Raw genomic sequence first — 27,656 nt, forward strand, 5'->3', positions numbered from 1 at the left:
CAGTGGTACTTTCATAATTTGTCTTGAAATCACTACTCGTATTTCTACTTATACATCGTTGAATTTTTTTTATTTTTTATTTTTTGTATTTTAGTATTTAGGTTCTATGCTGATAAAAGAGCTCAGGGGGACAGAATCAACCCAAGATGCTTGTGCAAAAATGCGGGTAAGTTTGCCAAACGATTTTATTTCTAGTCGCTGAAATTCTAAATACTGGGTATGGATACAAATTGCCACTTTTCAAATTACTGTTTTCCTCGTCTGCTGGTCTGCTGAATCACATTGGTGTTACGTGAGAAGGTGTTTGGGCTTTGTTCATCTCTCTATAGTTTGAGTTGATGTCTTTTTCATGTATTTATACCACATTACATTTATTCTTATTTTTGAAGATCGAAAATGAATTGTATATACATGGCTCATTCTCCAGATTAGGAGGAAAATGGTCTTGAGTTCATTCCAAGAACATGTTTTCAGCACCCACTGGACATTCTATGTACTGAATATTTATGAAAAGATGGACAGTTAACTGAAATGTATCGAATGCAGAAGTACTGAGTGCATATTATACAAAGCAAATATTCTTGTTGTTTTTTTAATCCTCACTCGAGGACATTTTTGCATGCATCTTCAAGTAGAGCGGGAGGTAGAGAGGGAGGAAAAGGGAGGGAGAAACATCGATGTGAAAGAGACACACAGAGTGGTTGTCACCCATACGACCCCAACCAAGGCCAGGGACAAACTGCAACCGAGGTACGTGCCCTTGGTCGGAACAAACCCAGGGGTCTCTGGTCCGCCGGCCAATGCTCTAACCGCTGAGCCAAACCAGCCAGGGCAAAGCTAATATTCTTAATGAGATGATTACTGTGGACATTATTATTTTTTTTAGTATAAGAAACACAACTCTGAGTTGAATCATGTAACAGCAGTAAATGTTGACAGAAATGGCCATTCCAAACATCCGTAGTTGGTGTCTGCCTTGGAGTCTCTGTTAGCCAAACCCATCTCCTCTGCAGGACCACATTAGCTTTTTCTCTCATGTGTCCTCCTAGTCTGCTTCCTCCATGGCAGATTATAGGGGTTATAGCAATATCTGGCTGACAATACAAATTAAGAATATTAGATTTATGCCCTGGCCGGTTTGGCTCAGCAGTTAGAGCATCAGCCTGAGAACCAAAGGGTCAAGGGTTCGATTCCCAGTCAAGGACACGTACCAGGGTTACAGGTACCAGTCAGGGTCCTGCAGGAGACAGCCAATCGATGTGTATCTTTCATGTTTCTCTCTCTCTCTCTCCCTCCCTTCCAGTCTATCTAAAAAAAATCAATGGAAAAATATTTTTGGATGAGGAGTAACAAAAAAAAGAACATTGGACTTATTCCACATAGCAACTAACCATCATTGAACTAACCAAATTGAACATCATTGGAGAGTGAACCCTAACTTTTATTTGCAGCCATTTACCTTGTCATTTGTTTTATGTGAGCAGCTTTTGGTGGGAGATATTTAAAGCATATAATTAAACTAAAATAGTTATTAAAGCAAACATGCAATATCCATTGCTCAAGGAAAGCTAAATGTGTGTGACTCCCTGAAACTGAGACCTCAGCATGTGATCGCTGCTTTCACACTCTGATCAACTCAAGAGCAGAAAGCCTGAAACACTTTTCTTTCTATCTGATACAGTTACACGTAAATTATCAGCACCAATGAGTCTTTGTTCCACCTACTTTGTGTTTAAATGAAAAAAAGCTCTGATATGTGTCGGAGACTCTAAATCTAGTTCCATTGCTGTTGACTTGGCTTAGAAGCCACTTTTTAGTCACTGTCATAACTGCTAACATTTACTGAGTAGTTTCAATGTGCCCATCTTTGTGCTCAGTCCCTATACATGTTTATCTTGTTCCATCTTTACCACGAATCTATGAGATTAGTATGATTATTATCCCCGTTATGCAGGTGAAGAAACTGAGGCTTACAGAGGTTAATTAACTGTCCCCAGGTCACACAGTGAGGAATTTGCCAGTCTGGAACCCAGATCTGCCTGACACCAGAGCCCAAGAGCTCACCACATTCCCCGGCTTCTCCTGAGCCTCATTTTCTTATTTAGAAAATGAGAACATTGGACAAGATGCCCTTCAGGATTCTTCCTGGTTTTATAATTCTAGGAACCCTGTATTCTAAATATATATATGATCTAAACTATGTCACCGATGCACAGTAAGAAAACAGGACGGTTTTTCAAGCATCAAGCCCTGTAATAATTTTAGAGCTATTCATGAACATACCTAAGAAATTAATTTGGCATTTCTGATTTAGTACTATTAACTCAGTTATCGGAGTCCAGCTACTTCAATGCTGTAATCAGCATAAATAGTGGGCAGAGCACAGAGCACCATTTAAAATACACCCCATCTGTGATTTGAATTTCAGTCAATTTCTTGAAATTAAGTGGATCTGAAATTTCATTCCGCTAGCAATAGCAAAGCTATTTTAATAGTCTCAGTGGAGAATAATTTAGTTAAATACGTGTCTATTGCTTAAAATGAAACAGAAAATGCTGTCTATTTACAAGCCATTCTTCTTTGGGGCATTTTTCTGGTTTGCTGCTCTTGGTGTTTATTTTGAGTAGTTTACATGAAAATAGGAATTTTATTGCTTCTTAGAATATCACAAACCCTTATTTCCCATCTTGATTAAATAAGTATCAGCCTTTGATACAGGAGCTATAGTTGCATTCACTGGATTCACCAGAGCCTTTCAAAACCAGAAGCTGGGGCGTGATGCTATCTGGGACTGTTGGGTTGGGAATTAGAACCCTCACCAGCTAAAAACGGGGGATCTCAACGTGCCGTCATCTTCAGTTCGAACCCCGAGTTGCTGTTGGCTCTGTTCCCCGGCAGTTCAGCTCAAAGCCCCAGTGTGATCAGTCTCCCCAGGGGATGTACTTGAGCACACAGTTGATCTTAAAAGTTGATATACAGTAAGATAATTAGACCAAAGTACTGTAAATTTAAACTTCACCTGGCTTACTCTCTTAATTGAAAAGAGAGGTTTTCAATTCAGCAGTATGCATTTTAGCTGTAATTAACATTTCTTCCCCAGGAAGAAGTAAATCAGTGTGGTTCCTTATTCCGAGAAATATTTTTTTTCCCTTTATTGATTTTTAGAGAGGAAATTAGAGGGAGAGAGGGAGAAACATCGATGAGAGAGAACATCGATTGGCCACCTCTTGCATGGCCCCCCACTGGGGATCGGGCCTGCAACCTGGGCATGTGCCCTGACCAGGAGTTGAACCGGCAACCTCTTGGTGCATGGGTGGATGCTCAACCACTGAGCCACACCAGCTGGACTGAGAAATATTTCTTTACATGCAGTTTGATAACAAAGATATCCAATATTTGGCTCCTGCTCTCACTGAGTTCACGATTTCGTGGAGGAGTCCAACATGTTAACATTCAGTTACCCAAAGTAGCAGAAGTATTACCAGGGAGGTATCCTCATGTTGCCATCCACCTGAGGGATTATCATCAATGATCCCCAAATGACATACAGGCATGGTCTTCTAAAATCAGTTTACTGTGACTGATAACAGTTACCGTGAGAGCTGGATGCCAGGCCCTGCACAAATGGCTGTGTGCATTCGTTCCTTGAGTCATGAGGTAAGTACTGTTCTTGTCCCCATTGTACGTATGGGGAAACAAAGGCCAAGGAAGGTGAAGCACCTCACCCAGGGTCACCAGCCGACAAGTGGTGGAACCAGGATTTGAACCTGGGCAGTCTAACCCCACCACCCGCACTCTGAACCCCAGGCCATACTAGCTCTCTGATGAGCCAGTGCAAGATGTATTGCCCTGAGATTTAAAATAGTTGAAAAGATGGATCATTTATGTTGATAAAGAAATAGCTTTCTCTGGCCAGTGTGGCTTAGTTGGTTGAGCATCATCCCATGCAGTGAAAAGTCACCGGTTCAATTCCCAGTCAGGGCACATACGCAGGTTGTGGGTTTGATCCCTGATTGAAGTGCATACGGGAGGCAACCAATCAGTGTTTCTCTCTCACATTGTTGTTCTTCTCTTTCTTTCCCTCCCTCTTCCTCTGTCTCTAAAATCAATAAAAACATATTTAAATAAAAGAAAGAAAGAAATAGCTTTAGGAACTCTCAAAGAACCTAGAAGCTTAACACTGGCTAAATTAAACCATTTAGGTACACATGTCTATATGTAGTAATGTGGGCTGTATTCCAGTGTGTTAACATAAATAAAAATTTCAGGAGAGTGTTTATTACATCCGTAGAGACTGGAAACTTGTTTTTTTCCACAACACTTACTTGAGCACATTCTCTTTGCCCCAGCAGAAACTCAACAGTGTTCTAGCCTCAGAATCATTTGGAGTGTTTGATAGTCACAGCTGGTTAATTGCTAAGTTTATCTAAACCTGTTTATTCATCCTTAAGGTCCCCTTCAATTCTGAAATGAAGATCATTCTATACTAATCTTCCTGGTGTTTTATTATACACACATTGTTTCAAGTGAAAATATGCCGTAAAACACTGACATGAGATGATAGTCATCCCCATCATTGTGTGGTACGGAATCACGTCTTAGTTCATTCAGGTTAACCAGTCCTTTTCCTCTTCAGACGTTCTTACGTTTTCTTTTAATAGGCCCCTTTTTAGAGCAGTTTCAGGTTAACAGAAAAAATGAGCGTACAGCACAGAGGGTTCTCATGTAGACACTCCCCCACCATCCCTCACCGTTGCCCTCATTGCTGACCTCTTGCATTGGTGTGGTGCATTTATCACAGGTATGAACCAATATCGACATGTCATTATCAACGAAAGTCTATGGTTTGCATTCGAGTTCACTCTGTATGTTATACAGTGTTTAGGTATTTCGCACATGCTTAACCTCATGTATCCACCATTACACTATCATACAGGAAATTTCACACCCTAAAAATCCCATGCTCCACCTATTCCTCTCTCTTCCCCCTGCCCCCCGGCCCCCGGCAACTGATGACCTTTTTACTGTCTCTACAGCTTTGCCTTTTCCAGAATCTCACAGAGTTGGAATCATATAGCAATGTGCATTTTAGCTTCCTCCCTGTCTTTTGTGGCTTGATAGCTCTTTTTTTTTTTAATCACTAAATAGTATTCATTGTATGGATGTACCTCAGTTGGTTTATCCATTGACTTATTGAAGGCCATCTCTGTGGCTTCCAAGTTTTGACATTTATAAGTAGAACTGCTGTAAACATTTGGAAGGCAGCTGTGCTAACCACTACACCACCAACGCTGCTGTAAACATTTGTATGCAGGTTTTCATCTTACGATTTTTTTCTCCTGGATTCAAACCCTAAATAATGTTCCTCTTAAAATTATCTTCTGAATTGTGAAGAAGCATCAATAGGAACTTGCATTAAACTCTGATAATATTTTAAGTAAAATGGCAATTTTTTCCTTGTCTTTTAGAGTTTTCTCTAATAAAAGCCTGAGAGATTGGCTAGACCTTGGCATCGGGGCACTTTTAGGAAGACTGATGTCTAGGAATTACATATTTTGCTCCTTAGTAATAACAACTGGAGTGCTTCTTTCCTTTGACTGTGACAGCTATGGAGGCATTTCTACTTAAAATTAAAATATAAAGACATCTATGAGTAACGTGCGAGGAATTGTAAAAGGTGTTTAATCTGAACATTGTTGTTCAGTGATGCCTTTTATGTTGCTGGTTGGGTTTTGTTGTTGTTCTTTTCGCTAAATCAGTGCTCAGAGACGGTCTCCATTTCTGCAAGGGTTTCTGAGCGGAAGCATCAGCTCTGGGATCCTGAATACGATGCCCCCCGACATGTCCGCAGAACACGGACCTTCCCTGTGTGGCACCTCACTCACGCCGTACGGGCAGACCTCGTTTCGTTGCACTTCACTGTTTTGTGTTTCACAGATGTTGCATTTTTTTTTTACAAATTGAAGGCAAGACCCTCCCCCAGAGAAAAGATCAGGACTCACTTTACTGCAGTGGTCTGGAACCAAAGCCCCAGCCTCTCCGCGGTCGGCCTGCATGAGGTTGTGCATGCCTGCACCCCTCAGAGGCAGGAACCGAGCGCGGTGTATCCCCCGGCTCTGGGTGTAACAGCTCCCAGATGAGTGGTGGCGGCGGTGCAATCAAGGAATGCCTGTAAGGGGTCTAGTTCAGTACGGTCGTAAAACACCTTGACCTCTTCCTTCAAATGTTTGAAAAACAAGTTTGAAAAACAATGGATAGGTTTGCTTTGGATTATTTCCTTTGTCTTTCTCCAACTATAATGCCAGCGTCCCAGTCATTAGCCTAGTTTTCTCTGTACACAACATGTAAGAGATTTTTCAAAACTTAGGAACCCTACATTCTCATTTCCGGTTGTTAGAGGCCATTACCAAAAGGGAGAAAAAATGAAGGGACACTTGGATAAGATGGTATATGCAGTTTTGCAGTTTTCTATTTGGGGGTGGGAACTTGTTCCTAAATTAGTCGGGTGGCTGCCTCTTTTAAATAATGTATCCACAAAACTGAACTTGACAAAGCAAGAAGTTCATGGCTTTGGCCTTTCCGCGTTCTCTTTGGTATGAGTAGCTCCCACTTCTCAGACCCTGAGATGCACAAGGTTCGGTGAGAGGAGGGATTTGCTCCGGCCAGAGCTATTCCGTTTTGCCTCCTTGGACTTACACATACCCCAGCCCACAGCCCTTATTTTGCCCCAGAGTGTAATTGTCACTAATATGCAGTACTCTGTCACTTCCCTAATTAAATGTATTATTAGGAAACATGTGCAACCGTAAGAGGTAGGCCATTATATTTAATTTAATACTCTCTGAAATCTGACGTTCTTAATCCCATAATTGATGGTTACCGGTGGTTCACATAGTTACATAGTTGTTCACAGGTGGTTGTACTCAAGGAAATTTCTCTTTTAAAAAAGACAACAGTAAAGATAAATAAATAAAAATATATCTGCTTTCATCACAATAAAGTAGAAATCTGCCTTCCTGATATAAGAAAGAAAATATTTTTAAATTATTTTGGAAGTCAGGAATAAGCAAATCTTCCAGTGTACTTGGGTTTTCCAACCATTTTTTCCCAAAGGGCTTAGCTTTACCACAGTTCAGACTTCTTGTTGACTGTGTCCCTGTTTAGTTCTTCTGTCCTTATACAGACATCTCAGGTCCCTTCTTCAAGGAATTGTCATTTTTAGAAATAATTTTAGGGACTACTTCTTCGGAACCAGGCTGCGAAAAAATTATAAACAACTTTTTTTCTTAAGTCTCTTTTGCCCAAGTTCCAAGGAAAAATCAAGTCTTTTATCTTTCACTCTCTCCCAAGTACACCAGTCAGGTAAACACAGGTGTGTGATGTGTATTAAAACAGCACCACACACAAAGAAACAACCGCATTTCCAACGCCTCGTGGCTGAGCTCTGGTCATGAGACCTTTTGTTCTTCATACCCTGGTTCTCTTTATTTTGTATTTTTGCTTTTGTTGCTCTTGTTAATGGCCTTTCTCCCATATGACACCCTCTCCTGTCTTCAGTCCCCACTTGTCTTAAACTCTGTTTCTAACTGTGTGGAGTGGTCGCCGTCTGTCCAGACCTTGCTCTGCCACACGGTCATTGCCGCAGCGTCGGTTCCCCGGTGGTCCCAACGTGTAGCCCAGAGAGTATTCAGTTTTGTTCACAAATTTTGATTTTCTGCGTTCTTTCACCAATGGGCGCTGTGCTTTAAAAAGCTAAAGGAAAGCATGTGTTCTCAGAATAACAGTAATCGCTAACATCTGTTGATGTTCACTGCATGCTAAACACTGAAGAACGTAATCCTCACAACAGCTCTGCAAAGTAGATGCTCTGTTAACATTCCCATTTAAAAATTTTCTTCTTTATTGGTTTTGGAGAGAGAGAAAGGGAGAGGGAGAGAGAGAGAAACATCGATGAGAGAGGACATCAATTGGCCGCCTCCTGCATGCCCCACCCTGGGGATCAGGCCCACAGCCTGGGCGTGTGCCCTGACTGGGAACAGAACCAGTGACCTCTTGGTGAATGGGCCGAAGCTCAACCACTGAACCACCCTGGCCAGGCAACACACCCATTTTACAGATGAAGTAACTAAGACAGAAAGGTTAAATACCCAGCCACACAGCTCGAAAAGGGTGGAGCTTAGACAGGAATCCAAAACACCCACCTGTGCTCTTATTCGCTGCACAACCTGTGCCCCTGGAAGAGGAGCTTATCAGTGGGTCCCTCTAAATTCAAGATGATCACTTTCTCTCTCTCACACACACACTCACACGCGCACGTACACAAACTCTTTAGTTGTATTGAAAAGTTGGTGTTTTCTTTCACACATTTACAATGGAATTTTTTTAACTTTAAAAAAATCATACATTTTTAAAACTTTACATTTTATAATTACAAAAGCAATACATGGTTATTGTTATCCAATTTTAAAATAGAGATACAGAAAGGAGAAAAAAAACTGTAAAATTTACCACCCAGAGGTGGTAAACACCTTTCTGTTAACACCTTGTTCATATGTAACTCCCCAGACTGATTATTTATGCATTTGTAGGCATCACTTTTCTACCACAAAAAAAGGAAATATTCTGTGTGTACTGTTTTGTAATCTATTTTTAAACATAATGATATAATTTGAAATATTTTTATTTTAATAAATATTCATCCCCAATATTATTATCAGTATTCCAATTTATAACTGAATCAAACTTATTTAACCCATTCTTCTTGTTGGTCATTAGGTCATTTTCAGTTTTTTTCAAATTATAACCAATACTATGGGTAACATCCCTACACCTACGTCTTTTAAACTGGTCTGATTATTTCCGTAGATTGAATAAGCCACTGGATGTAGACTGACTGGGTCAAAGGGCGTACACATCCTGAAACTGGGTAAGGATTGTCAGATTGCCTTCCAAAAGACGTGTTCCAGTTCAGGCTCCCAGAAGCCGGACATGAAACCATGCTGACTTTTGCTTGTCGCATGACTCAGGGGCATACATGTCATATCTCAGATGCGCTCCTAGTTGAGGGAGAACGGGGGAATTTTGATGAGGAAATTTTAGGTCTTCAGCATGAGCCCTGGACTTATCAGCCCTATCTGACCAACATCAGTTCTAGACTACAACTACACAGTCTGTCTTCACGAAGAACATTTTCCACTTTCGCAGGAGATGATGGAAGCGTTCAATAATTCTTAATTGCTCTGAAGACCAAGTGTTGCAGTTCAGTGCTAACTAAGGGTTTTTGGAAATCACTTGTCAAGTGGAAAGCAGTGTGTTTTGATAAATTAACTGCTCCCTGGCTTTATGTAGGATGCAGTACCTCTGAGTTTACCTGCACAGCAGCAGAGAGCAGTTCTGACAGAGACTTTCCATCAAACTCATCAACTGCATTTTGAGAGCAGAAGTTCTCCAAGTGTGGTACCGGACTAGCAGCCTCTGGAAATGGGTTAGAAATGCGGACTCCTGCGCCCTACCTTGGACTTACCGTCTTCATCGTTCGGGCTGCTGTAACAGAGATACCCTACCCCGGGAGAAACTTCACTTCTCACAGCTCTGGAGGCCAGGAATTCTAAGGTCAAGGCTCTGGCAGATTCAGTGCCTGGTTCATAGCAGTCCTTTGACTGTGCCCTCAAATGGCAGGAGCAGCAGGGGAGCGCTGTTGGGTGTCTTAAGCACCCTGATCCCCTTCATGAGGGCACCACCATGATGCCTTAACCACCAAGACTATCCCATTGAGTATTAGAATTCAACATATGAATTTTGATGAGACACAGCAATTCAGTCCATAGCCTTGACCGAATCAGAAGCTCTAGGGGTGAATCCCAGTGGCCTGTTAATTACCAAGCCCTCTATGTGGTCCGGATGCACTGGAGAGTTGGAGAACCACCGCCTTCATCCACTGGCCGTCCAGTGAGGCTCTGTGTAGTTCGGCTGCCCTGGAAGGACCCTGTGGCACGGTGCCTGGGGACCAGCTGGAGGAATGTGGTAGAGGGCATCGCTCTGCACTGTGCTGGATTTGGCCCGTGTGAGTTACTCTGGGGGGACAGCAGCCACGTCTAATGCTGGAGGAGGAGTTCAAATGGCCGCTTGCCCACGGTCTGTTCTTGTCACATGCTCTTCTGTGGGCTCTGTGTTCCCCCAGCACTTGAGTCCCTATAACCGAAAAGCCCTTGAGAAGTCAGTTAGCCTGGTTTCCCAGCCAACTGAGACGTACCCCTAATTCATTAATGACAGGTAACAGTCCAAACTATTTCTAAAGACGTCCAGAGGGGAAAAACTCCCCGCCTGCCCCTAGTAACCATTCTGCCCCCTCGAGAAGTCTTTCCCTGACTCAGTACTTGCCATCCGAGCTGGATTTCTGTTGCAGAAATGAAGGCCTCTCTCCTGGAGGCTGAAAAATCACAAGACCTGTGGCGCATTTGCACCCCATAGCAATCTCGTGTGTGGCCTGAATCACATCCGTGGTTCTCCATTTCCTTCGAGGCCACCAGCCTAGCTCTGGGCTCTGGGCCTCGCCGAAAAGTTTGCTGAGCTCTCTGTGGGCACCGTGGTACACTGGCATCATGCTCATTACCATACATGAATTCATTTGCTCAGTCATTCAACAGTCATGGATTTCAGCAGCTGTTAGATCGGACCCTATGAAACTACTGATATGTAGCCATTTTTGACCCATGAAAATGACCGTTTTGAAAGGTTAAGCCTAAGACCATGTACTGGTCATCGGGGGAAACAAACTGATAAAGGCGTGGGCCATGCTCAAGGAACTCCCATGTAGTGAGGGAAGCAGACAGCCCCAAGACCCAGGGCAGAGGTCAAGGGACACCTGTGGGGAGCAAGAGGTAAGCCATCCCGTTGAGCTGGGAGACCAGACAAGGCTGTCCCCAGAAAGTGACATTTAAACTGAGTTCTGATGGGTAAGCATTCATTTCCAATGGCTGATTAGTGGTCTGCTTTCTCTCTCAATGCGTGCAAAATCACCACAATGATGCTTGTTTTGTGTATTGTTTTTTTAATCACTTGAAAGTCACTTAGGGCTACCAAACATAATTGTTTGATCCTATTTTAATTTACTTGCTGAAACTGAATAGCATAATTACGCTTTGAAACTAAGGAAAATATTACGTGGCACAATTAATAGTTATGACTCAGCCCTGAATATCCAACTGGAAAGCATTCTCGGGGTGGCCACGTGTAGGTTAAAAATATACTCCAAGTCGGATGGCAGTAGAACATCTGGAAATCTAGTCTCCAGGCTGTGCTTGAAGTACACTGGGAATGATCGGGATAGTGGAAGAATGAAGGGTCGGCAACGTCCTGCCCATGGACCACCTCACTCTCTGTGCTGATTACGGGGCAGAAATGATTCTTACTAGGGACGTAAACGTCGAACCCCGCATCACAGCTCAGACTCAGTGCTCCTGGCCCTGAGCTGCTTTGCTCTCAGCCACGCTCGCGAAAGTCACGCTCGGAGACCGGAGCACCCCTGCCATCTCAGAAGGATATTCTCATGCTGTTGATTCTGCATCAGAGGAGGAGAAATTGTTTATCTTTAGGACATGCTTTGAGGCTAAAATAAAAGCACCAATGGTCATTTCTGACCTGATACAAAAATTCCAAGCTGCCATGATTAATCAATGAAGAGGAAAAGAAAAAAGATGGTGATTTTTTTCCTTGCTGAATCCAAAAAGTTCTCTAAAAGTATTTAATCACTTTACCTGTTAAGAACACTCTTCCAGGTGTCTACCTCCGCATGTGAAATTCTCACCCCTTGGCTGTGGGATGCGTACAGACAGTATAAACCCACGTGCTAACTGTAAGGCTGGCTTCCAATTTAAGATTCAAAAGTTGCATTTTATTTTAGGTTTCAGAAATGTAACGTTAGTTCTGTAAACTAAACGTTGCTTCTCCTGGAGTAGTCAAAGGAGGATCATCTACATTTGGGGAATCGTGTCCGAAGTGCCGTTGAATAGCCCCCATCCTGCAGAGGTGAGGTGATCTGGGCATCGCCCACAAGCTGCCCAGGTACCCAGATGGCCTCATCACAAACGAGACTGTCCAATAAGGCTGACACTGACGGGCGGGAGTTCGAGGACTCTGAGAAACCTGAAATTTCGCGGAGAATGGCGTGGGGAAAGCAACTAGGAACAGAAGAGAAGCAGAGCGTAGGGTTTGCCCTGAGCCTTTTCTGGGGAACGGGCCTGGAGAGGAGAATGCAGTTCACACAGACGCAGGAGGCTCGGGATTTTAACATACGCACGTGGGAGTGCGGCCCCTCCGCAAGGCGGCAGGTGGGTCCTCGAAGCCGGCGTTGGCTGGCAGCAGGGCCCTGTAATCTGGGCAGTAACACCCACACTGGGCATCCGATGGGCTGCGTGGCCACCCCGGTGCTGCCACTCACAGAGGCCCGTACACGGCCTGCATCATTCGCACCCCAGTGCAGCCTCCGTGAGGAAAGCAGGGATCCTTGGACACTCCCCAAAGAAAAAGAAATGGCCACCCTTTATCCTTTCTTCTTCGCTCGGCCTGGCTGAGCATGCGATGTGGAGTCTTTGTAGCAGGACAGAGCCCGCTGAGGCCTTCCTTCCGGCCTGAACGCGGGTCCTGCCCCCCACCGCGCCCCTCTCCACCGCGCCCCTCTCCGGCGCCTTTCCCCACACTCACGCTGTTCCCTCCTTGTCTGCCGCCACCCTCTCCTGCGGCGGCTCTTAAACTCAGCAGCAGACTTTCTAGTTGCTGAAGCCATAGATTTCACCCAGGAAACCCAATAAAAGAAGCAGTTCCTCCGCTGCCAGCCCCTAAGCGGGGCACAGATGTTCCAGCCTTTGGAGTCCTCAGGGCACCGGGCACTGTTGCCACCTTCTAAGGCATCTTCTCCCCGACTTCCAGCTCCCGGGCTGTTTCCAACTCGGTTTCAGGTTCTCTCGGTTGACCCTTCTCCCTGCCCAGCCCGTGAGGATTCCCCTTTCCCCGAGGGGTGGCTCTTGGACCTCCTTTTGCTCACTCCAGCCTCACCCCTGCTGCCGTCCCTCAGCCACGCCTTCTCTGTGGGCAGATTTCCAGATCTGATTCTTGTTTCTCATTTCCTACTGGACGTCTCCACCTGGTGATCAAACTGGACACAGTCTAAAGGATTTCAGGCAAAAGCATGCTCCCTCCAGGCTCCTTAGCTCAGTGGATGGCCCCTGGCCCAGTGACATCCTCCCGCTCACGCAGCTCCATGGCGGACCGGTTAGCAGATCCTCTCCAGGCTTCCTCACTGAATTGTGGCCCCTGGTCCATTCTCCAGCGCCGGCACTTCACCTGGGTGCTCCGGGTCTCTCGTTGGAATTGGCACCACAGCTTCCTGCCTCCTGCTCTCAGCCTCTTGTTGTTCCCGTCCATCCAACCACCGGAGCTGTCTGTCTGCAACACAGATTTGACTGTCTCTCTTGCTACTTAAAAGCTACCAATGGATCCTAGCTTAGCAGAGTGAGTAAGTCACAATCTTCCAAACCTACTGCACCAGCTTCATCTCCCACCACATTCTTGATTCCAGGCATGTATGTATGTGCACCTTGATTGTGTTGCTAAAACGGTCTATTTTGTCCTCTCTTGCCACCTGAAAAATCCCTGTTCATCTTTTAAGAGCCTGCTCAGTCACCCCTGGCAGGCAGTTCGTATTTGTTGAGTGAATGAATGAATGAATGAATGAACACTTGTCCCACTCTCTCATGCAAAATGAGGCTCTCGCTGCTCAGTACTCTGGAGACACTCTGTTCACATCTCTGTCACATTAGTCGGTACTTGTCGCTGTTCACTGGACCCGAACAGGCTAGGAATATGCTGCGCTCCCTCTCCCAGGGCAGACATCATCCCCAGACTCTTTTCCACGGAGCCCAGACACAGGCTCAGAACCCTTCTCAACACAGCACGTCAGGGAGCCCTTCCAGCAGGCTGCAGCATGCACACAATGTGAGGCCTATTTAACGTCCCCTGAAGTAGACCCTTGAGTTTTTCCAGCAAGGGCTTCAATGAGCTGCTCAATATAATCACTCAGCTGATGAAATGAATGACAAATGGGTTTCTTTGTTTACATGTATAGGGGGGGAGGGGTTCTTAATTACTAAATACATGTTGGTATTTTAACCTTATGTCAGCTAATTATTGTTTCATGTCACCAATAGATCTGTTTAGGAGAATATATTCATGGCAAGAGATGAGCGAGGTGTTTTGTTGCAGTCCGTTGTTACTCTTTACAAAGAATTCTTCACAAACACACATGCAGTCCACCAAACCACTGCCTGTGCCTGCCACAGCCCCCTCTCTCCAGAATTCAGCCCACTGCTTTGCCTTAAAATCAACACACGGGCATGTCATCTCTTCTAGACATGCCTTTGATTTATTTTGCACATGCTTAAGAGTTGGCTGGATAAAGCATGAAAAAGATAAAAGTATGCCTGGCCAGAGTGGCTTAGTTGGTGAGAGCATTGCCCTGTGCACCAGAAGGTTGCCAGTTCAATTCCCAGTCGAGGAATAAACCTGGGTTGCAGGTTCAGTTCCCGGTTGGGGCATGTGTGGAGGACACCCCATCGAGGTTTCTCTCTCACATTGACGTTTCCCTCTCTCTCCCTTCCTCTCTTTAAGCATGTCCTCAGGTAAGGATTTAAAAAGAAAAGATAAAAATGTCTAACCTTACATTACAATTTCATAGTATCTCTTTTTGGCAGCACAAAGAGAACTGGTAAGTCTGGGTAATTGAAAAGCCCTTCAAAAGAGCTGGGGGTTTTCTATACTGTGTGAGAGACCTAATAAACTTGAAGCTGTAATCCTCTTAGTAATGCACTATCTTCATCTCTGAAACAGGTACAGTAGCTATGACAAAGGTGTGTCAAAATAATCAGGACAACATGAGACACCCTTTCAGTGGCTCAAATGCGAGGGGCAGTATAATTCTCATTATTGAGTTCAATGGCTAGCATTCACACTAGCCACCTGAAAGCCTTCTTTAATTCTGGTCACGTGTCAGCATTTAAAAACGGAAAATTGAAAAATACGCATAAATGAAGAAATCAAAAAAGTTCCCATTTTCTCCCAACTCCTTCAATATGCGTCAGAGGGCCGGCTACGGAGCGCTCCGGCGCCGGTGCCTGCGTGTGGTTCAGGAGCGTGCGCCCTGCGGTGAGCAGAATGGGGACCAAACAGACGGAGGAAAGGAGAGACGCCTGTAAGGCCTTCGGCGTTTCTAAAACAACAGTCTCGCGGCGTCTACACTGAGCCAGAAAGCCTACTCTGTTTACTTTTTAATGAATGTATGCTGTTGGCGCATTATTGAGATGGTCTCCACTCACCTTTTCCTGTGTTTTCTTTTCCGTTACGTTCCCACCTGTCTTGTCCGGGAAACCCGTCAGGCCAACTGTCAGGTAGGTCCTTCTGGATGTTTAATGTGACTATTAGGGGAGTGTCCATGGGCAGGCAAAGAGGACACAGACTGTTGGTGACCTGTGATGAATGGGAAAATGAAAAGGAAAGGGCACATACTAAATTATGCAGAAACTTTTTGCAGATGCATGAAGCTGCAAACTCCAAGCCCATTAAGCCAGGGTGCCCATCGATCATCAGAAGTTGGCCTAAGAGAGCAGGGCAGCGCTAAATGATGAAGCGGGTTACCTGGACGGGCCAGCTGTGCTGTGGCTCAGAGCACAGACCGCACCCAGACGGCTTCATTGTCATGGGCGGTTTTATATCCTGTGGGGTCTCAGCGATTCTGCTGTAAATATGCCACCAGCTTTCATGGATTTGACCATGTTCAAGAAAAATTCACAGTGATGTATTTTAAATCCCCCTTTTAAGTATGGAGTTAGACATACCTTGCACCTTGAAGAAAGAGATTGACTAGGGAAAAGGAGTGATGGCATATGTTTTGTTAATGCCAAAGTCCCCCTTGGAGTAAATCTGACACGGTTGAACTCGAGTCAAAAGAACCTCGTTTGAAATCGCAGTCACGGCAGAGTGGTTCGGTTCTCCCAAGACAGACTCTATAAGCCCACCCCGTAGCTGAGCCCAGGAGAAGGGAGACACATTTAAATTAGAGTGTGTTTGGTGCATGTTTGGAGAGAGTGTGTGTATGTGCACGCGCGCGTGTGTGTGCATGCACGTGCGCAGGGTGGTGGTGCTGAGCTCATTTTTTTCCTTCAAGAGCAAAAAGCTGTGCTTCAGTTGCCATGCAACGCCAACGGCACTAACCGCTTCTAATTTTAATTCCAGAAGTCCACAGAGCAAATGAAGAAGGTCCCTACCATCATTCTTTCTGTCTCATATAAAGGAGTCAAATTTATTGATGCAACAAATAAGGTGGGTGCTGCTCCTCCCAGGCTCAGAGACCAGATGCAGTCCTGAGTATGTGACCTGACGCCCTTCGCTTCCCATCATGCCCAGCGTGCCCCATTTTAATTACTCCCCACCCCCCAAACTTTATGCTCCCTAAACACAACTATAGACCCACACTGAGAGGTGGATACAGAGGGCATATTTCATTTGGGGGGTTTATGTAAGATTCCTATACATACATACTCTGCTTTCGCATTTCCATGGAGCCTTCTCGAATAGACTGTGACCACTTACTATCTGGCATGTTCTGTTGGATCAGGGGAACATTAGAACAGCGAAACAATGATGTGGAGAATGAAAATGCAGGCATCTCGTCTTCCTCCCATCAGAGGACACGTTACCAGGTGAAGGGCTAGGACATTTGTCTTTCCATTTCTCTAGGGAAACATATGTCCTTTCCTTTGATACGTGGAACAAACGCCCCACCCAAGGAACACATCCTCTGACTTGGTGTCACATTGCCCTCCATTCTCAGCTCCTGAGATGGAAAAGAACATGTCCGCTGTGTTGTTTTCCTAAGAGATGCGATCAGGAAGGAAGCCCAGGCCGTGCTGGGACTCTGTTGGGACTTTGTCCTCACAGTGGGAAGTTTGGGGGCCCTAAGGTTGAGTGTGGACCACAGGGTTGCCTTTTACTGAAAAGACGCTCCAGACTTCTGTCTCGGCAAAGATGACAGCGCCAGAAAGCTCGGGCGTGAACACGCTCCGTAAACTCAGGGCTGGCTGGCTCCTCCTCACAACCCCCCCAGTGCCCACATGCTTTGTTCCTGCACCTTCCAGCTGCTAAGGTGCAGAAGGAAGGGAAATGAGGTGAGCCCACTGGTGAATGCCATTTGTTTTCTGGCCCTCCCACCCAGGCCTCCGCCCTGGGAGCAGGAAGTCACGGAGCAGGTAAACTTCTTGGTACCTTGGGGCCAGGGCAGCGAGATTCAGATACCAGGGAAGTCCCATGGGCGGTGACACTTGGGAGCCGACCTGAGCATCGGAATCAACCAGTTCAAAGTTTTCTTGATGTTTGTCTGTAATGAAGGAGATGCCCACATCAGTAGTCAGATATGCCCAAGCTCCCCAAACCTATTAGGGAAACAACCTCCCAGATTCAGAACCAGTTCTGAAAACCAGGCAGAAAGCTCATAACCCAGCATGATCATGCCAGCGGGCGGTATCAGAGTCAGAGGCCTCAGGCGGCATGTTAGTTTGGAATGTTAGAGCGGACTCTGCAGTGGGTCGGTGACAGCTACTGTTGTCAGATTACAATTGCGGAGAAGTCATCGGAGAAATCCCAGCTGATTTACTTTTTTATATCTTGGAAGCATTTCTGCTGGTGCATAAACATACGTTATTCTTCCGTTAGAGTCGGTTGGTTTAAAAAGTTCCAAAACTTGAAGGCGCGCTCATGGAAGCTGTTGTCGTTACCGCTGTGTCTACATGTCAAGAAAGGCTTTGGCATTTGGATTTTCTTCTAAACTGGAGCAACTGTCTCTACCCCATTTGCATTTGAAAACCATGAATAGCAGAGTCTTTTCAGTGTATGAGTTGGACGCTCTCTTCGATGAACAACCTTAGCAGGCTTGGATTCTGACAGTTTCTAAGCAAGTGGCATTTGCCCTGCAAAGTTCCCAGAGTCTGACGGCTGTCATTGCAGGAAGCTGGTGGCGTGGCCAGATGCATCTGTGTTAATAGCATCCTCTCTAACCCCCTCCACGATCAGAGGCATGAGAGAGCTTTGTCAGCTCTGTTACATTTAGCTTATGGACACATCAAGGTCGTAGAACTAGATCCCTAGACCTTGAGGGGGTGCTTCCGTCACCAATAATTAGATAGATCTCAGCTCACAGATGACTACTCTCTGGAAGTATGAGCACCAAAAGATATGAAAAGAGTAATTTTGTATGAATGAAGACACTAAATAAAAAAGGTCAGCATAGCTTTTAAGTCCTCGGGGTGGTCCTCTGCGTGTTTTCAGATCTAGAGCAAAGGCAAAGAGCATAGGTTGGTGGCAGGTGGGACCAGCCTCTTGATGACTATATTACAAGATGTGCCTGGATTTTTCAGTAATGTGGAGACATTGACCTCCACTGGCCACCCAGGGTCCCCATCCCAGTGTCCCGCAGTGTAGCTGGTCTACCCCAGTCTGACAGGGCGGCAGTCTAGTAGTTGCTATGTGAGAAGCCAAAGTAGACGTTGTGTTTAGAAAGGTAGAAGAAAGAAATGGTGCAAAGCCCACTGGTGGAGTAGGACTGCAGGGCCCACAGTTGAAGGACCGTGATCCCTCCAGTTGTGGTGTGGAAAGCACCGCGACACTCGGTGCTGGCAGTGCCGGCAGCACATGTTCGCGTGCCACCCAGTCTGGTGGCAGAGATCCGCCTCTGCTGCCCACCGCAGGAAAGGAACAGATTGGTGAAGTCCGGAGTCCGGCTGTCGGTCTGTACCAGAGATTTCTCCCCTGGGGAGTGTTGTCTTGGTGGGCACTTGGATTTGGAGTGAAGTTACTTGGGACATGTAGACGTACTTGAAGACTTTGCAAATTTAGTTACTAGTGGGCACCACGGAAAGTCACACCCTAACATTCATAGGGGATATTTTCATTGTACTTTCTTCCTAAGCAGTCCTCCCCTAAACACTGCATCTCTTTAACCCTGCCCTGGGACAGTCGAGAGGGTTGTGCAACCTGCTCTGGACGGGTAGAGAAACCACAGGGCTCGGACCCTCCGCTAAGGGGCTACCCCACAGCCATACAGCCAGTTGGTCCTGGAGAAGGACTAGAACTTGACTTTCCCAGCCCTTAGCCTAACATGTTTTCTGTTACTTCATAGCTGCCATCCACCAACGAGCTTGAAATATGACAGATAGTTGTGTCAAGCTCTGTTCCGGTCCTCTGAGCCCCCGTTGGACAGTGTGGAAGATGAGCCCTCCCACAAAGCATCTTTTTCTTTCATTCTGATAAGGAAGTGGCTTTGGCTGAGTGCAAGGGGAAGGGTTAGGTGCCTAGTTATAAACTCAGATTTATTTTCTGGTAACTTAGGAAACGAATCTCTCATCCTGATTCAAGAAGGAAGGCGTGGAAAACGATCTTGAGTTAAAAGTGAAACTCGGAATCAATTGAGTGCTAGAATGTGGCAGATGAAGCACATCAGCCTTCTGTAGATCCGTAGCTGAGAGGCAGCCCCGGTGTGAGCAGTCAGTTACAGACCCGTCTAGACCCGTCTAGACCCGTCTTCGGGTCAGCAGGGTCTTCCAGAGGTGACGCGTCCCCACGTCCGGAGCTTGGGGGAAGGCGGGTTGCATGTGGCCTCCCTGCCCGGCCCCCACCTCTGTCTCCGCACCCAGCTAAATTAGGAACGACGCAGGGCTGGTGCCTGGTTTTTGATTGTTTGCTTGTTTTGAATGTCAACTTCAAACAGGGCTTATGCTATTTTTCAGTCTCAAAACAGTTCAGAACATTTGCTTAAACAAGGACCTATTGTTTTTTGGAGTCAAATTCAGAGCCCATGAGGCATGCGTGATGTTGTCATTAACATCACCCACTCTGCAGGTGTGTCGAGTTAGCCCTGGGCCCGGGCTGCTGCTTCTACTTGGTGTGGGGGGTGGGGCAGGGGGTCCCTACCTGGCTGAGCCCAGAGTAAGGAAAGAGGGGAGAGGCCAGTTTCTAAGCTCCATCATTTCTTTATCAAACATCCTTCTCAGAACCTCTCTATTAATTGGACCAAAAAGTCTACACGTGCCAGCCAGACACCTCTTTAGCTGTTTCTCAGCATGATGAGAGGCGACACATGGGAAAATGGTCTCTCCTTGTTGAAGGGGGCTGCCCAACTTTCTGTTCTGAAGAAGGGGCAAGGGGGCCCCTCCCTGTCCTCCCCTTGCGCCTTTTAGAAGTTCACGGCCCCTTAGAACACGCTTAGGTGTGGAGGCTGAGCAGCCAGGAGTTCATTTTAAACTACAGTGTGTCCTCTGTCCCTCATAATGACGTCATTGTTTCAGTGGTGAGTTCCTAGGTCCTCACCACATTCTGACCTGCAGGTATAGCAGGTTCTGCTCAAAGGGACCTCCCTTCACAGGCCATCAATATGCATCTATTTAAAGGCACATTTTTTTATTTTTCAATTACAGTTTACATTCAATATTATTTTGTGTTAGTTTCTGGTGCACAGCGTCGTGGTTTTAGACAATCATTCACTTTACAGAGTGTCCTACCTGGCACTATACACAGTTATTACAATATTATTGACTATATTCCCTATGCTGTACTTTACATCTTCTGTAAGTACCCATCTGTACCCCTCGGTCCCTTCCCTTTTTCACCCAGTCCATCAAATCCCCTCTCCCCTCTGGCAACCATCAGTTTGTTCTCTGTGTCTATGAATCTTAGCAGCATATTTCATGTGCGAGTTAGGGTGATAAAAGATCAGTTAGTCTTAATTGAGTGCAGAATATTTTTATTAGCCTGCCTTGCCTCCAGTTTAGATCATGGGAACAGAGAAATAAAAGCTGCAGCCATGGGAGAGGAGGCTCGCTTGGGGACATGGAGCAGCACAGAGGAGGGTAGCCTGGGTGGGCAGTTACAGGACAGCCCTGGGCTCCTAGGGAACAGAGAGGTGGGGGTGGGGGTTCCAGAAAATTATGGGAAGATCAAGAAGACATAGGGAAAAAGTCTTAGTCTGTTTGGACCACTTTAACAAGTCTGTTACCACAGACTGGGTTGCTAAACAATAAACATTTCTTTCTCACAGTTCTGGAAACTGGGAAGTCCAAGACCAGCCGATTCAGTGTCTGAGGAGAGCCCATTCCCTGGTTCACAGGTGGCCGCCCTCCTGCTCTGTCTTACATGGCAGGGAGAGCGAGGCAGCTCCGCAAAAGAGCACTAATCCCATGCGTGAGGGCTCCACCTTCATGGCTGGGTCCCTTCCCAAAGACCCCGCCGCCAAACACATCGGTTCACCAGCACATCGGTTCAGATTTCAAGGCATGAGTTGGAGAGGATGCAGACGTGCAGTCTGTGATAGAGATATCCAAAGATAGCGGGACCTACTTGACAGTTTTGCCCAGGGCTGCAATTCTGTAGCACACCATTGGAAATCTCCAAGCATGCTCTTATGATTGGGCAAGATTCAGGGAATTTGATGCAATAAAACCAAAGGGCACTTTTCACTGTAACACGCTCCCAAGCAGTTGATCCACCTTATGCTGGTAAATCATCTCAAGAACATGAAATGCCAATTTTGTTAACAGTTGGAGCCAACATTCCATTTCTGGTAATAGCGGATTCTGGACAGGTGAGACCAAATCCACCCAGACTTCCCGAGGCACTGACAGTCCCAATTAAAATGATGGGGGAGGCTCTCAGCCCCTGCTAACGTCGTACCTGTAAAGACTGTATAGATCTTATTATTTTTAAATTCATTTTAACACTCACTCGTTCCTAATTCAGATTCCTATTTGAAGAAATACCATCTGAATGTGAGAAGAGGGTTATGACCTTCTGTTTCGAAATAGTATCTCACAAAAGAATGTTACATGTTTACGGATTCCAATTTCAGTTTGTTATATTTGACAGAGCGCTGCAGGTAGTGTCAACACAGAGGGCCCCAGTGAAGAATGTCTTAATTTCATTTTCTTTTATGTGTTAATTCTGTAATTGCTTCCCAGCCACACAGCTCAGTAGAGTGAGGGACATGAAGTCCTTGCTGGGGGAGCTGGCAGGGAAGGACATTTTGTACGTTGGAGGCATTGATGGGTATACATGGAACATGATATTGCTGACAGGTTATTTAAGACTGTGCAATTAAAATGTAATTAGGGTAACTAACGCATTGAGGGCTTTAGCTCTATGACAACTGCAGAAAACATAAATGGGATATTCTAAGATCTAAAAAATGATTGCACGATTATGTGAAAGTTTTTGCTTTTTAAAGACATCTATGTATCAAAAGGAGTGTCTAGCAGGGGGTTGCAGGCAGTGGTGCTCCTTAGTCATTCTGTGCTCCAGGATAATGGTACTTAAACCTTTCCTCGCTCACCTCCCACAGTGATCCTTAGAGGCAGGTTGGGATGAAGGGGCTGGCAGAGAGATGCATAAAGAGATGCTACAGGGGAAAAAGTGAAATTGTGTTAAACCAGCGAGAGATGGGTGAGGAGGAGGGGCGTCGCAATTACTTGAAGGTGCCTGAACTCGACAGCCCGGCAACCCCAGATTTCAGCCCCAGCTCTGCCACGAGACTTGCGTCAAGCACTTCCATGCTCTGTGTACCAGTTTCTCCACCTGCAAGTTGATGACAACCACAGCCACTCATAGTTGTACGCAGTCAGCATACTTAGTAAAGTGCTGTCAGGGCCCCGTGTCCAGCAAGGCGTCTAAGGCCCAAATAGTACAGTGTGGTCTTTCCTTCGTCACACCCCTGCACCTGAGCCTCCACGGAGTCTCCAAGGCGCAGTACCTTGATGCTTCTACCTGCATGCTGCCGCCTTCTGCACCTGCCTTTGCTCCGGGGTCAGAGGTCAGGGAGCACGAATGGGCGGGAAGATGGCGCAGGACCTGCTTCCTTGGGCAGAGGTCCTCTGAACATGCAGAGGGTGGCAAGGGACCCTTTTTGGACAGGGTCAGCGGGAGGCCGCCCTGCCTGTGGACAGGTGTACATGAGGATGGAGACGGTGCAATGATTAGTAAGTACCTTTCCTAAAGACGTGTGTGCCACCCAGACTGCTCTGCGCACAGCACCCGGCGAGAACCTCTGCTGCAGTATGTGACCATTTTAGATTGTTTTTAACTGAATGAAGACATTCCTTCCCGACCTGGCATACCTCTACCCCCAGAGAATGCGTTGGCTCACTCTGAATGTTGCTGGTTTAGAACTTGCTAGAAAGGGAAAGCAGCTGCTTCTCAGGTCATTTTCCTTAGTTCTAAAATATGCTGGTTTGCAAAGGAAAACGACGATCATGGATTTATGTCATTTCTTCCAGAACATAATTGCCGAGCATGAAATCCGTAACATCTCCTGTGCCGCCCAGGACCCGGAAGACCTCTCCACATTTGCTTATATCACAAAAGATTTGAAGTCCAATCACCACTATTGTCACGTGTTTACTGCCTTCGACGTGGTGAGTAACTGCCCTCTTCGGACAGTTTAACTATTCCCCCAAATGTACCTGGAACGCATTGAAAGCCCAACGTGCAATTAAGATACTTGACACGTTTAGGTATTTTGCAGGCTCAGTTTTTCTGAGCTTTTTCCGTAGAACTCGACTTCTTCCTAGAATCTGAACTGTCATTGCACCAACGTCACTTTTCAGATTTGACGAATTCCTTTCTTTCTCTGTATCAAAATGCAGTAAATGTCTTCCAGTCTCCTTCCTTCACTGTGCCTGTCGGTTTCTCTGGTTGCCATTTCTAAATAGTAGGACATAACAGCCTGGGTTTGTTTGGAAGAAAAATACATTTCAGGGCCTTGTACAATATTTGTGGTTTTCTATATTAAATAGCGGTCAAATTAGACACCTGCAAAAAAATCATCGGGAACTCCAAGGTTTGGTCCGTTTGCTTATTCAGCGGTTAGTCTTGTGATGATGTCCTTATGGGGTGGTATCACTTATAGCCCTATTTGTCAGTGAGTCTAGAAACTAGCCCATATGCTACAAACTTGGGAAATGAAAGCTGTTTTAGAAAACATGTTCCTTTGATACACACACACACCCCCTCAAGATGGTACAAATTGATTGAAGATAGCTCTAATACAGTACATTGGGCATTCTGCATTTGAAGCAGACAGAACAGATACAGTTGTGACCATGAAATAATTTATGATCAGGAGAATTCTAAAACGTCACTTTAATTCAATTATTCTTCTCTGTTCAATGTGTTTGAAATATACCTAATTAAAGACTTATATAGATATTGCAGTATAACATATTCCTGGGAGTTCAATGTCATGGGTAAGACTGCTTGAAACAATCTGTTTGAGTTCTGACAAATGTGCATGGACCAAGGACCGCCATAATGCAAAATGTACACCATGCCAAGGTATGTCGGACTCATGCCCAGAACATGTATCATTCTGCATGAGGCTTGTCCCTTTCAGTTTTTGAGTATTGGAAACAGGAAAGAATGTTCATGCGCCTTTAAAAAACTCCTTCTATTTTAGGAGGCGTGAGGAGGAGGATATGAAAGTGACATGTGGTAACAGTAAGGACTGCAAAGCAAAGCCCTCAAAGGCCGCTCTAAATACCCCTAGATACGTTTCTTTGCACAGGATCAATGGTGTTGATTAAAGTCGTTTCAGCATTAGGTTTCTGGTGACTTAAGCATCTTCTTATGAAATGCAGTTGTCTCTTTAAACAGCAAAATTCCATTCTAATCACATATATTTTGGTTTGTGTGAAACACCTTTCTCTGCGGCAGTTGGACTGTGTCATGGAAAGAGCAGGCAGATCTGAGTTCACATCCCAATACAGCTCCCTGCTCCCTGATCTTAAACAAAGTTTAGGACTTCCCTGAGTTGATTTCCTTTGTGTATAAAACAGGGTCAGGGATTTGTACCCCACAGGTCTTCATCGGGATAGAAATGAAGGAACAGAACAGAGTGTCTCATAAATAGTAGGTGCTCAGTGTTCCCACCTGTTCTCTCGCCTCGCCTACCTACATCACAATTGACAGGCATCTGGCCCCTTTTTGCTGCCAAAAGACGTAAGATAGATTTACCAGAAGTGTATATATGGTCCAAAGTTTTCCCACTGTCCTTGTAAAAGAACTGAAGAAATAGAAAGCAATGCATCGATAACAGAGAAATAACAGAAGACGTTGACTTCAGGGCTCGTATCGGTGTATTACCTCCACACAGTGTTTCCGTTGCATGTCAGCGTTAGTATTCCAATACTTTGCAGGATGGAGTCCAGCCTTTCCTTGAGTATTGCGGTGTTTCTTTCTAAATTAAAAATACAGCCCTGGCCAGTTTGGCTCAGGGGTTAGAGCAGTGGTTCTCAACCTTCCTGATGCCGCGACCCTTTAACACAGTTCCTCATGTTGTACGTGGGCGCATCTGCATGTGGGCAGACCCGCCTAGAGATGGATAGAGGAGCGGTGTTTCGGTTCCTGAGACCATCGGAAATATGTTTTCCGGTGGTCTTAGGCGACCCCTTGGAAAGGGTCATTCAACCCCCAAAGGGGTCGCAACCCACAGGTTGAGAACCGCTGGATTAGAGCATCCGCCCATGGACCAAAGAGTCCCAGGTTTGATTCCAGCCAAGGGCACGAGCCTTGGTTGCAGTTCGTCCCCGGCCTGGTTGGGTCATGCAGGAGGCAACCACTCGATGTGTCTCTCTCACATCGATGTTTCTCTCTCTCTCTTCCTCCCTCCCTCCCTCCCTCCCTCCCTCCCTCCCACTCTATCTGAAGATAAATGGAAAAATATCCTCGAGTGAGGATTAAAAAAAAAAATACATCATTTGCCTTCATAAGAGTATCCAAATATTATTCTGTATTCAAACTAAAAATGATACCCATGGACCATCTGCCCCCCTGAGTTTTTCTAGCTATATATATGTACATGACACAAGAATACTGGAATGAAAAATGGGGGAAAACTAGTCGACTGTGTAGTTCTAAGATCAACGTGATGTCCCTGATCTGATATACTTGGAAATCTCGTGGAGAATGGTTTTATCATCTCTGTCTTCATCCAGATGTTTGATTTCATGTAGACATTCACCAGCTTAGGATTCTGGTACCAGCTCCAAACGATTTTCATCTTACAACAGAAAGCCACCGTTTTAATCCTCTCTGAGTGAACAGTTTGTCTAACTTCAAAAATAGTAACAAAGGTCCGCCAGCCTTGACCTGGGCCTTTGAGCAATTCTGAGCTGCAACAAGCTGCCGGCGCTAAAAAATAAGGCCTCTTTGAGCATGGATTCTGTGCCTCTATGTGGGGCAGTTCGATATTCAGTCAGTCTTGAAGTCTTAAAATTCTTCTGATACAAGTCAGTCCCCTGGGCTGCCCAAATGGCAAAGAAAGAAAAGAAGAAAGGAGAGAGGGAGGCAGGGATGGAGGGAGAGGGTAACAGGGGAGGGAGTGGGGAGGGAGGGAAGACAAGGAGGAAGGAAAGAAAGAAAGAAAAAACTTTATGTATACATTTAATCTTTTACCTGACATGTATGAATACATGTACATTTTTTTATTGTAAAAGTATTGCCACTTATAGACCACCTGTGGGTCACAAAATGTGTTTTTTTATCCTCACCCGAGGACATTTCCCCATTTTTTGTTCAGGTAGAGTGGGAGGGAGAGAGAGGAACAGAGAGAGACAGAGAGAGAAACATCGACATGAAAGGGACACATCGAGTGGCTGCCACCTGCATGACCAACCAGGACCGGAGAAAAACTGCAACCAAGGTATGTGCCCTTAGCGAGAACCGAACCCGGGTCTCTCTGGACCGCAGGCCGATGCTCTAACCGCTGAGCCAAACTGGCCAGGGCCACAAAATGTTTTTATGAGTGTCTGCTGCCATCAAGAAAATTCAGTGAGCCCTGGCCGGTTTGGCACAGCCGTTAGAGCATCGGCCTCTGGTCCAGGGAGACCTGGGTTCGGTTCCCGCTAAGGGCACGTACCTTGGTTGCAGTTTGTCCAGGCCCTGGTTGGTCGTGCGGGTGGCAGCCACTTGATGTGTCCCTTTCACGTCGATGTTTCTCTCTCTCTGTCTCTCTCTTCCTCTCTCCCCCTCCCACTCTACCTGAACAAAAAATGGGAAAACGTTCTCGGGTGAGGATGAAAAAAAAAGAAAGAAAGAAAGAAAATTCAGTGCTGTCTAGGATGCTTCCAGTCTATGGAGAGTTAGATTCGAAATTCAGAGCATTTTCCCATAGAAACCATGTGACCAGGGGAAGGGCGCTCGAGCCCCAGGAGAGCTGTCACGTGAGTTTAACAGGCTCACTTACAGTGGGACAGCGCCGAGCCCAACGCGCTCAGACTCGGGGCGGGTGGGTGCCATTCCCCAAGGTCACTGGGCTGTGGTCGCCTGTCTGGGAGAGCACCCCGCAGGGGTGATGGTCTGCTTAACACCTTCAGGAAATGTGATACTTCATGCTCTCTAAGCCTGTTTCCACTTCTTAGAATCGATGCTGAATTCCGCTCGTGACATTTTCTGCTTGGGGGACAGGTGGATGACAATGCAGAGACCAGGGCAGAAATGGAGCCGTGTGGCCCTCCCGCCAGCACCAGGCTTCTCCCGCCTTCCACACTGGCAGCCTCGTGCAGCCCATTCCT

General features: G+C 45.8%; 1 protein-coding gene across 24 annotated transcripts in view; it reads left to right on the plus strand.

The window, feature by feature from the left end:
• Positions 1 to 27,656, plus strand: part of ANKS1B (ankyrin repeat and sterile alpha motif domain containing 1B) — a 917,777-nt gene that overhangs the window by 871,926 nt on the left and 18,195 nt on the right. For all 24 annotated transcript variants that reach the window (XM_036250945.1, XM_036250946.1, XM_036250947.1 and 21 more), the window contains 4 exons: positions 95 to 166; positions 15,429 to 15,440; positions 16,285 to 16,371; positions 23,364 to 23,501. In XM_036250945.1, the coding sequence (XP_036106838.1) occupies positions 95 to 166; positions 15,429 to 15,440; positions 16,285 to 16,371; positions 23,364 to 23,501 (309 nt within the window). The remainder of the gene's footprint in view (positions 1 to 94; positions 167 to 15,428; positions 15,441 to 16,284; positions 16,372 to 23,363; positions 23,502 to 27,656) is intronic.

The sequence above is a fragment of the Molossus molossus genome, unplaced genomic scaffold (assembly GCF_014108415.1).
Source record: "Molossus molossus isolate mMolMol1 unplaced genomic scaffold, mMolMol1.p scaffold_m16_p_10, whole genome shotgun sequence".
In the NCBI taxonomy this organism is placed as follows: domain Eukaryota; kingdom Metazoa; phylum Chordata; class Mammalia; order Chiroptera; family Molossidae; genus Molossus; species Molossus molossus.